This window comes from Lathamus discolor, chromosome 8 (genome assembly GCF_037157495.1).
Source record: "Lathamus discolor isolate bLatDis1 chromosome 8, bLatDis1.hap1, whole genome shotgun sequence".
NCBI lineage: Eukaryota > Metazoa > Chordata > Aves > Psittaciformes > Psittacidae > Lathamus > Lathamus discolor.
In genome coordinates this window covers 14,081,389-14,093,706 of record NC_088891.1, presented here as the reverse complement: position 1 = coordinate 14,093,706, position 12,318 = coordinate 14,081,389, and the positions used below count along the sequence as shown (strand labels likewise).

The following is a 12,318-nucleotide window of genomic DNA, read 5'->3' as shown; positions in this document are numbered from 1 at the left end:
GTCACCACCCATCACTGCAGTCATCAAAATAAAGGCCAGCTGCATCGAGCTGTTCTATTTTGTTAATCTGTTTTCTGTCTTATCTATTTTCTCTCCTATTCTCTCACACATACATGCTTTGACTTCTGGGAGTATACCTGTATCATTCGTGCAGCAAACAGTGTCTATGTGGCTATCCACCTATTCATCCCTAAAAAAATAAATCTCTTCTGGCCTACGTAAGAATGGCTATAATTGTTTTTCATTTCTTTACCCAATACAGACTCCTTGAGGAATGGAAGAATATAATTGCAAGAAAGAAGAGTGGATTATGGAAGCTCTACAGTGAGATTCAAAAAGCTGCAGTTACTGAAACACAGGCATGATTTTTGTTGTGTTTTGCACAAGAGCCCCACTACTCTGCTCTTCTGAGACCTCACCTGGAGTATTGTGTGCAGTTCTGGTGTCCTCAACATAAAAAGGACATTGAACTGCTGGAACAAGTCCAGAAGAGGGCCACGAGGATGATCTGGGGACTGGAGCACCTCCCGTATGAAGACAGGCTGAGGAAGTTGGGGCTGTTCAGCCTGGAGAAGAGAAGGCTGCGTGGAGACCTCATAGTAGCCTTCCAGTACCTGAAGGGGGCCTATAGGGATGCTGGGGTGGGACTCTTCATCAGGGACTGTAGTGACAGGACAAGGGGTAATGGGTTAAAACTTAAACAGGGGAAGTTTAGATTGGATATAAGGAGGAAGTTCTTTCCTGTTAGGGTGGTGAGGCACTGGAATCGGTTGCCCAGGGAGGCTGTGAGTGCTCCATCCCTGGCGCTGTTCAAGGCCAGGTTGGATGAAGCCTTGTGTGGGATGGTTTGGTGTGAGGTGTCCCCGCCCATGGCAGGGGGGTTGGAACTAGATGATCTTGAGGTCCTTTCCAATCCTAACTATTCTGTGATTCTATGATTCTATAATGCTTGTTTTTCACATGAATTCCACATCTGGTTAAAAGCAGATTTTCTTGCTTAGGAACTGGGCAGTTGGAACATGTGTTTTTATATTAAGACACCCCTTCTATGCCAGCATTCTTTATGGAAGAACTGCCTATGTTTAGTCTCATAAAAAAATGCAGATGTTTCTGTCTCCAACAGACTTTATATAAACTTTGTAAGTTTAAAAGAAGGTCTCAGAGACAATGACTAAAGCAGGTAAGTAACCACCCATGCAGTATCTTTTGTGTTGATATCCACATTCCAACCGGTATCTGGTGGTTCACAGGTAATCTGATCTAGAATCTAACACTGACTCAAACATCATATGTTTTAAACCACAAAAAATGCAAAATTTTTTGCTGATGCTGGTTGAGGAAAAGAGCTTGGGGTTTTTAGTTTTTAAGGAGTTTTAGCTGGTCACCTGTTGGGACTGAATTTCTGTGAAGCAGTCAGGCACTGAAACAATAAACTGAGAATCTCGTTTATCTTTGCTGAGCTGCTACAATTGTGGTTGATGACCATAGTCTATTTGGAAAATCACGGCTATCGTTTTGAAATATTATTTCTGTGCTCTAAAGAAATAAATACAAATAAATATGAATTTGAGAGCAAGAAACAAATCTCCAGGGTTTACTAAGAGTATCATAGATGACAAAGCCACCAGTTTTTCCCTTGGGGGTATTAATCAAAAACCAGCCATGTTGTACTGAGATAACCAACTACTGGGGTGATAGTTAAGAAGAATCACTAAAGAAATGCCACATCAGTCCTGAGCAAACAGTAATAACAGCACTTCCCTTAGCCCTCAATGGCACTAATCGCCCTTGAGAATTCATCTCATACAAAACCTTCAATTCATTTTGAAGTATACAGCAGGATCAACTCCATCATTTTAGAGATTAACATTTTGGTAAAAATAGCATACCAATTTAAGTCAAGTTATAAAACTAGAATACCATGCTAGTTAGTAAGCAACATAACTTAATCAAGATGTGAAGACTTACATGGCTAAAGAGAAGCTAAACATGAAACCCCAAATACTCATGAAACTCGGTGCACCAGTTCCTCCATATGTAGTACAGATATACACCACCACAGGGGAACTGTCAAGCTTACTTAATTATTCTGTGCAATGTTGTTTAAGGTCCTTGGAAGAAGAACATTAAAAATGTATGTATTACAAAGGCATCTTCTACCTTTCTATTAGATGCACAGCACAGTAATTCACACTGAGCAATAAAGTTTCACTTTCAGTAAAGTGAAAGACATGTTCACTGCAATAGTAGATGCTGCCATTATATCCTGCAATAAAAAAAAACTTCACGTTTATGTGCCTTTGTACTTACATTTTATAAAATGTAAAGAAATGGAGGAAGTAGGATACATGTTCTGAATAAAAATTCCATAATACCAGCTTTCTGGAGGAAAAATAATCTGTGTTTCAAGGACTCATTTGGAGTCATTTGCTTTCCTACAGCTGCAGTAGGAGCAGAATATAGTCCTTTTCACCGGCAAACTTTTTACTGAACAAGAATACAGGATGGAGCTCTTGTATTTCCACGCTTCTGAACTCAATGGTTCTGTCTTCTAAAGTGATCAGACAGCTGCTTTAGTCTGGACAATGTAGTAACAGGTTCTAGTAAAGTTAAAAATGGATTGCATGAATTATTTACATGTCCTACAAAAGTTTAATTTAGCCACTGCTGGTGTTCTGTGATGATTTCTGTACTCCTTGAAAGGAGGTAGAGAGCTTGTGAAAACCTGTTCTACCATCCCAATCCCATCTGGAACAATAGAAGTCTTTCTGATCCTTGCCACAGATGAGTGTCAGAAGAGTTAAGAAATGCATTAGTGGTAATACATTTAACACTTTATAAAATGCTTATATCTTAATTCCATCACGGATGAGAAGCACTTCAATGAAAATCAGATGGACAAAAATGAACACAAGAAGTTTACATCAGGAACAGGAGAGAATAGAGAATGAAAGCATGAAGGCTTAGAACTCATCACCTCCACCAAACACATTCTTGACAATGGAGTAGGAAACCAGATGCGATAATACTTACGTCATAGCTTGATAAATATATTCAATTCCATAGCGCATTGCAAATTCATCTACAATTTCTTGTGCAGCATCATCAAAGTATACCTTCCAGGCTTCATCACCTCTCACTTCAGGGATTTTTACAACACCATTAGATTTAACTTCCGTCAAGTAATGGAATAAATTCTAAATATAAGAAATATTTCAAATAGGAATTTTCCCATTTTAAGTGGCATTCTGAAAATATATCCTACATAATAGTCATCAGTATGTTGACTGTTGGATTGTGGGGTTTTTTGTGGTTTATTGTTTGGGTTTTTTATTTTTTTCTCAGGAGTGGCACTAACAAGTCATCATTTGGTAAACAAAAAAACCCTAAAATTCTAATCGTGGTTTTTGTAATGGAACTCCGGTAGTGCAGGCTTGTGATGCAGAGCATTGATCTGTCTCCTTGATATAAGGTCATGTCAGCTAACTGTCACAGAGAGACTGCAACATAAACTTGTGCATAAACTCTCTTCTCTGTCATATGCTTGAGCTAATGAATGAAATCATGACATTATAATGCTCACTACATAGTGCTTCAACTTTAATGGGATCTGCAACCAATAAATTTCAAATTTATTTTTTAAGATCTGTAAGTTATAGGAAACCTACGAGAAATCTTGCTAAAGCTTCTCAAGTAGCAAAAGTCATGCAATAAGGTTTAGGTTAACAATGTTAGGACCAAAGCTAGCATTTAATTTGCTGTTCATGTCACATTACCTAGCTCCGTATATAGCAACAGATTTTATTTCCTATTTTCAGTGACAAAAAAATAAAAGCCCAAGCTTTGAAATAATTTCCTTTTTGCTAACAGCCCACAATTGTCTTGTGGATTATCTTTAAGAGATCTGAAAAATCTAAACACATTTTTGCCACTTACTTCACAGGTCAAAACATTTGCAATATCAAGTCAAAACCTGTGAGCACATGTGCCTTCAACACTTAGTTTTACAAATGGTGAACAGCGGGGGTCTGTGGATACACACTAGTGATGAACTTTCAACCACGTATTATCTATCAGCTTTTAGAAAGTGCTTGAATTAATTTAAATTAAAAATACTTCAAAAAGTATTTTTAGAACAGAACTTCAATGTGGGTCACTGTTAAAGGAAGAATCTATTGCAAAGAAAAATCTTTTGCAAGACACACTGGTTTATCAGTGATGAGTTTTTTCAACATTGACAAAAGCAAACTCCATGATATGAGAACAGAATTTTAATTGTCTTTCATATTGTGCTCCTCCTGCTTTTTCTCACTGTTTCCAAAATATGAATTAATGTAGTAGAAAATAAATCCTTTACAGTTAACAGCTATATTTCTGTAATATACAGAATGGCTGTATCTTCTTGATGTTAGCAATCAAAATGCTAAAATAAAGCAAGGTACAGGGAGAATTTAGCTGACTCCACCTCTTTTTCTAACTCCTACTAGCAGGAGCAGGAATGATGTGTTGGTATTACATTGTTCTGCCTTTGTCTCTGAACCTGACATGCCACCAGCAACGAAAAGTGGGAAATCTAAGACTTGTCCTGGGGTGTTGCAACAGTTACTTCTTTCAGTGTTCTAGCGTTCTGTAGCCTTATTTTTTCATCCATGCAACAACTGGATAGTAATTTCTGTATAGTAAGCTTTCTTTAACTTCTCCAACATACCTCATGTAGACAGGTGTACTGCACATGGTAGGGAGCAACTTTCTCCTCTCCTTTTATTTCAACATTGATTTTCAATCTAATGGCACCAGAGACAGCTGATTTATCTGTTCGCTTTTCTGAAGAGCAAAAAAATAATGTATTCGTAACTACCAAGAATACATATATGTCATGTGAAAAGCTTTCAATAAATTTTTCTAGCTTAATAAGTATGGGGTTTTTTTAAGTCAGAAATTCCTGCTGCTGAGAATAAGAATTTTTTTTTACTACCTCACACATGGTTCAGGTCATGAAGCAGAATCCCAGACTCTGAAGTAAAGAATATTTTATCTGCCAAATTCCAACCAGCCTGCACAGTACTTTATTTAACAATTTCCCCCTTTCAATAGGAATTATTTCAATTTTCTAACCAGTATCTGTACTAATTACTATTTTCATTATTGATATTTTTCTTTAGTTATAAAGACTTCAGCCACAACCTGAACTATGCCTGAGTATGGTGGATTGACCCTTCCGGGATATATTGAAAAAAACAGTAAGAATCATACCTAAATTATACCATACATCCATTTCTCCACTCAGTGTTCTTACTTCAATGATTGTTTGCCCGAGGAAGTCATCTGATTCCTTTTTGAAATGTTGTTTTACTCTAGATTTTATGTCATCATCTTCATCCCACACTCTCACTTTTATTCTATCTGTAGAATTATGGCATTCACTGTAAAAATAATAAATACAAAATGTGAATGTTACATAAGCTACATACATTTGTACTTCTGTCTAATCCCTTGTCCTAGATTTCCATACACTTGCTTAAATGCATAAAGTGACAGAATACAAACAACTGGCAACATTCAGTGGAATGAAAGGCCACACCACATTGCCAGGAACAAAACTACAATTACTATATATAAAAGAGAAATTATATGTAGGAATTATATACACATATGGATTGTATTTTGGAATGTTACGAACTTTCCATTAGAATTATTATTAATTTACAATGTGTACTTCTCAGTGTTATTATTTAACAAATATCTTGGAAAGGTACAGTTAAATCAGTTTTTTTCATTTGGAAATGCTATGTAGTGCACACAGTAGACCACAAAAGCAATAGCCTAGAATATTATAATAGAAAAAGTGAGAAAATCTTAAATAATATTTCCAGTATGTGGCAGGAAGTTTGGAAAACCAAACCCAAAAACCAAATCACAAAAAACCCCTAAGAACTATGAACAAACAAGCCAGGCAATCAGAAAAATGCAGAGAAACAAGTACCTGGTCTGCCTTTTTTTTTTTTTTTTAAGATGCATTACTTTCCCAAGATTCCCATTCGCAGGTAAGGAGCAGGAGTAGGAACAGACCACCATATACTAAAAAATTCCCTGCAAATTTAAGTGGCTTACTAACCCCCCATGAGTTCAATGGATTTGAGAAACTACTGGTTGTATGAGAGTGAGGTGGCTTCACTTGCAATCTGCAGAGTTCCCAGTTGATAAATTTTTTACTTCCAGCTCCTGCATATATCCATATGAATTTTTACTTCCATATCCTGCATATATTCACAGAGAAATGGAAAAGAAACTCTACTGCTGAATATTTCCATAAGCCACAATGAGGACTGTTTACTGTTGGTCAGGTTGGCTTTCATGACTTGACTGGAATATCCTAACACTGACTCTAGAAGTCTGTGGCAGTGAAAAAAACTTTCTGATGACACTTAATGGTTAGTACAGACCTGGCATCAGTAATAAGCCATGTCATCCTGATGCATCCATACTAATAGGGTTTTTTAATATATTTTTTAATAACTACAAAATATTTTAACTAGTAAAAATCTTTGATTATTTGTAAATATACCTTTAAAGCATATCAGCAAATTTTCATCTTCAGCAAGGTCTTAGTTTGACACTAGATTCTGAGTTTTTACTTGAATTCTATTCCAAAGCACTATCACCACTCAGTGATCTGTCTCAGCATTTCCACCATTAAAACAGTAACACTGCAACTTATCTCCCAAGTGGCACCCCTCAGGGGTGTTCTAGGAATTAATTAGTGGTGGTAATGAGTTTTGGAAGTATAAAGTGCATTAAATGGTATTATTAATGTCAAAGCAAATCAGTCACTAAAAATGGCACACACAGCTTCTATTCTGCCTCACTGTGACATCATTATCACAGAAATGCTTGTGTCCAAATTTTAACATTGCAGATATCTTTGGTAATTAAAACCAACATTGTTCTGTGATTAGCAAAACTAATGAAGCCTAGTTTGCTTTTGTCTTATGACTGGCTCCCCTGGCATCTAACAAACTGCAATCACCTATTGAAACTTTTCCCCTAATAGGGATTTTCCTAAATTACCCCTTCATATGCACTCCCTGGTCTTTATTATGGGGTGAGCTGAAATTGAGTAAACTGTTAGGATCTCATATCTGTCTGACCACCTATTTTCATAGACCATGACTGACATAGTTAGGCAACCTGTGAATTTTCTCTGACTGACCACAAAACTAAAAAGCCATTGGCCAGGATATATAAAATACAGGAAGATAAAAGATGGATCAAATAAACACCCTTTGTGTTAAAAACCTAGGCTAAACCCTTTGATTTTCCTCATACACAGCCCTGAATTATTGCCCAACATTGCTAGAATCCTGAACTGCATTTAACTGTGCACCTAATAGAAACAGTAAACGGAGGCATAGGCAGACCTGTCACTGGTGTGGCATTTAGTGACCCTCGTCACCATATCTGTGGATACATTAGTATCTAATTAGTATCTAATTGCTATTTGTAGAAACCTTGTTACTGTTTTGCTTCTCAGGGAGATGCTGCATATTAAAAAAAAAAAAATAAAAAAAATCATTAAATGGTACTTCAGTACAAATACCATATTTTTATTCTCCTGAGACACCACCAGTTTTCTTCTGATGTACACTTGGCTATTTGAGGCATAGTTATTCAGATGGTCAGGACAACTGCACTTTCCCCTGATATCTCTTTTGTCTCTTCCACATCTTTTTCTCCTTTAACCTTAGGTCAGTGAAACATGGTGAGACCTATCACAACTGATGGGTTTACTCCCATGCTCATCTGTATGTCTAAACCTTTAGCATAGAGTCAGCTCTGCTACATATTTGCAGTGTCCCCATGCAAGACTCCACAACTATCATGGATCTGTGACGCAAAAAATGGAAGCCTGGATGAACATGTATTTCTACTGGCCTGCACTGTGGAAGGGAGAATTACTATGAAAGTTACAGACCTGTCTCTGCATTCTGCTTACCTGCCAGCCTCTCAGTAACAGCACTACATAATGAGATGCACATTCTGCTTTCGTCACTGGTAACATCACTGCAGAAGCTCTGGGGCTTTGCAGAAAGCATTGGGTGGGATTCCTACTTCCTACTGTGCAGGAAAACCAGCCCACTGAGTTCAAGGCAAACAACATATGCTATTTTCACTGTGCTTCTTCTAGCCACTCCACTTTACGTGCTCAGTAAAAGTATTCAGTAAGATGTGATACAGAAAAGTGAGAAGTGATTTACTCTTTAGCACACAGAGAATGAAGATACTGATGATTTTGAAAGCTGGAAAAACTGCAGTGTATTTGGAGATGTTAAACAGAAATCACAGTTTTGATAATTAATAAAAAGTCTGGTGATGCTGCATCACTCCTACATTTACGGAATGAAATACATTTACATAGATATGAAATAATCCTCACAGCATTCCTGCGTATTCTAATGGCTAGAGTTATAAAAAAAGTAATAATAATGCTAGAGTTATAAAAAAAGTAATAATAAACTATCTTTACTACAGTAGCTCAATGTAAATTCAATATTAGGTGCACTGGCACAACCTTACTTTATACCTCATCTAAGAGATCTACACCCAGTGTTGAAACAACAACTGACTGATATGGTACTTCCACTAAAGGAATAAATGAACGGAGAAGCTGGTCAAGAATATATGGAGACTAATTTCCCACTCTGCCAAAAAGAAATGCATTCATCATAATAGCATTCTTTCCTTGTAGTCTTCAGTAAAAGCTCTTAAATCCACTAACAAATTTGCATTCTCTTATTAGTTAAAGTGGAGAGGATTTTTTTCTCCTACTGCTGTAAAAAAGTGTTATTTCAAGAACTTAAAGAAAGTAACTTTTTCAATAAACTATTTTGGTGAAATTCTGTAAGCAATCAGCAGACAAATTATCTTGTGCCTGAGATGTAGAAAATTACTGTGGAGCCTTTGTAACAGCTTTGCCTGCAGTTTTGCACATTTTGTAGCAAGTCACTCTGGTTGTTGATGGATAAACCCGAAGATCTAATTTGTTTTCAACAGCGTACTTCAGCTGAAGACTGCCAGCCTGTCTATCTCAGAGCACTTGCTGAAGAATCACTGTGGTCTATGGTAATTGAAGTACACAGGCTCCTTTTTTCTGCTATTTTTTTGTTTCCAGTTTCTTTCTCTGGTAGCTGCTATTACTTTTTATCCTGTTTCAAAATTACCTGAATTATTTCTGAACATGTGTTCATTAAGACATGTAAAGAAAACACCATACATACCACTTTGTGATACTAGTCACAGATAAACTTAGTATTCAATATTGTTACTTCAGATGGATATTGCTTTAGTTGTAGACCATTACATATACCTTAGGTCTCTTCTACAAACTAAAGGAAGAGATTTTGGAAGATGATAGTTTGCTCTTTTAAGTGCTATGTTCAGTGACTTGACACTGACTTAACTGGAAAACAGATAAAAACACAATGCCACTTGGAAAACAAAAAAAACCCCCAAACCCCAAACAAAACAGAAAACCACATACTAAATGAGAGATCATTGTTCTTGTGAAACCCCCTCATGAATAAGCCTAAGGAATGCATTTTGCATAGCAGGTAACGTACATAAAGCAATCAGAAAGCTGCACCTTGCCAAATTCCTACCCAATTTTATTCCCTTATACTAAAATATCTTGGATGCCATATTGTCTATTGTAGGGAATGGAAGGTGATAACATAGATATTGTCCTAAAAGTATAAAGAAACCACATGTTCATGGAAGACAGTAGTAGAATGAAGGTCAGGAAGCCATTTACTGCTAATGTTACCCTTAAGTTTATGATTATTGCCATTAATGCAAGCCAGAACCAGATACATCCACAGCATTGCTATGAGAATTGTCCATTCTGTTCTTAACTGTTCAGAAACAGTTACAATAATCTCTCAGAAAATCTATCTATTCCAGTATTTTAGCAGTCCAACTATAGCCAAACTTTTGCTGAAGTCTGATTTAAGCCTCTAAATGGATTTTTTGCCTATTACTCCTTGTTCTACTATAACAGTAAGCATGAAAAATAGATTATTCCTTTCATCTTTGAAGAGAAAGGATGTGTTTAAAGACATTCTTACCTACACTACTTGTCTCTTCTCTAGTCTGGACAGCCCCAGCTCTTTAACAGTGTGGCCATGAGTCATGCTTTCGATAAAGTAAAATGAGACTAATTATGCCTTTTTTTGCATTAGTTTACTCTGTCATAACAAAAAGTGAGCAGTATAAAATTAAGCTGGACTGACAACAGTTTGAAAAAAGACTCGGACTGACCATGCTGTAATGTGAAACTGAAAAGCGTTATTGCTGAACGAACAACTTATCATTTGAATTTGTTCTCAGAGTCTCGTGTTTTGGACCGCGGCTGTGAGATACAGTTACGTCAGTTAGCAGGATGTCTCTGAGGGACTTTGGCTGCTTATTGAAGAATTTTTGGAATGGATAAATCCAGTAAACTAATTTGTGGGTTTCTGTTACATAATTGCTTTTGTGTAATATAATTCTCTGTTATATACTCTTTCTTATGAAACATTCCTTAAGATGTTTCAACAATTCTCACGAGACTCTGTTTAGTTATCACTGGAAACTGGAACACCACATGGACATTTAACCAATCACGTTGTCTTCAGGTACAATCAAGATTATATTTTTTACAAGTCAGCTCAGTTGATCTATATAAAACAACAGTATGAAAGAATTTTGGCAAGGTCCTCATATCTATTTCCTACATGTGGCCGATTATAGTAAATATTGCTTTAAACACATCCAAAAATCAGTTCTTCGCAGTACAGACTGTGTGAGTGGTGCTCTTTCAGATAATTTTAAAGTAACAGCATCCACGTTGGATGCCTGAAATAGCTGCCAGAAATTCTCAATTCATCAGAAACTCTAGACTGAAATATCCAAAACACAAAGAAGTTGAACAGTTTCTCTGACCAACACAGAAACTTGAACTATCACAGTCTCTAATCTACATCAGTGCTGTTTGGTACCAGGGGATACTTCTTCCCAGTATTATCTGCTGAAATACATTGCAGTACAAATTCTCAGCAGCATTCTACATGTTTTAACAAACAGTTGGGGGGTTTTGTTTGGCTGGTTTACCTGCAAGCAACTGAAAATCTTCTCTCTATAACATTTTATGTCTGCACTGATATTTCAGGATATCATCAGGAAATCATCAAGAATGTCATAGATCAGACAAATTCGAATAATATAGTGATGACCATAAAAAAAAAAAAAAAAAACAAACATCTTTCTCATTGGTCTAATTCAAAAAAATAGATCAAATGTTTTCATGCACTGAAAGGAGTAACAGATACCCAATGAAGCTATTGATCAAAGCCATATGGTGGCCTAGATTCAAACAAAATTGAAAGAATATGTAAAATAATCATCCAGTTATATGAAAGACGTCTATATTATACAACCATATCAGAGGCATTAATGAGTGGTCAGAGGCAACATTATGCTTGCAGAGTCTGTAAGGCAATTTGGAGGTGTACACTTCCTAGACGACACTGCCAGAAAAAAGCAGATTTCCATATTTCTGCAATCAACTGTTGAAAATAGCCAAGAAATGAGTAAGAGTGGAGTTATATTGCAGATTTTGAAGTTTGTACAAAGCTGAAAACTGTACAGCCAAAATATGTCTTTCTTGTAATTGAAAATTAAAAAAAGCAGGCCCCTTTCCCACATCAGATGCCAAACTCCACCAGAAAAAGGAAGGTGACGGAGAGCTGCAGGACTCTTCCTTTGCTATCATTGAAAAAGCTCTCATATCACTGATGTTTCATTGAAAAAAATAAAATCTTGTCTGTTATCACTGACTTAATAATACCAAGACAAGATCAAAGCCCTTACCACCTATATTACATTAATTAAAGGAGCATCTGTCCTATTTACTTCTCTTTCTTGTGTCTCGTGAATGTACATTTCAAGGAAAGATGTATTCTTCCTGTGATAGTCTTGGGTTTTCTTGCTGAGATGCATACAGTTGTAGGTAAACTCTAATTTGGTTATGGATTATGAGTTCCCACGTTAAATCTATGCCAGTATCCCATGGTCATTTAACAGAGGGTTACATTATTTTCTGTTAGAAACATTCACTCTCTGCTTACCAGCCAATCATATTAGGGTTATGTGTGATCTTGCAAACGGGAACACTGCCCTCACTCTATCTGCTATGACAGAGCAAATGCACAGTGGGGAGCCAATGTTTTTTCCAAGTCTCTGTTTTGGAACAGATGGGGCGATTTAAATGCATGTTCTGGTATT

At 36.6% G+C, this 12,318-nt stretch overlaps 1 protein-coding gene across 5 annotated transcripts in view; it reads right to left on the bottom strand.

The window, feature by feature from the left end:
- The window catches only part of UNC13C (unc-13 homolog C), a 194,484-nt gene that overhangs the window by 73,601 nt on the left and 108,565 nt on the right, over positions 1-12,318 (bottom strand). For all 5 annotated transcript variants that reach the window (XM_065688905.1, XM_065688903.1, XM_065688904.1 and 2 more), the window contains 3 exons: positions 5,254-5,423; positions 4,709-4,824; positions 3,034-3,197 (listed from right to left, as the gene is read on the bottom strand). In XM_065688905.1, the coding sequence (XP_065544977.1) occupies positions 3,034-3,197; positions 4,709-4,824; positions 5,254-5,423 (450 nt within the window). The remainder of the gene's footprint in view (positions 1-3,033; positions 3,198-4,708; positions 4,825-5,253; positions 5,424-12,318) is intronic.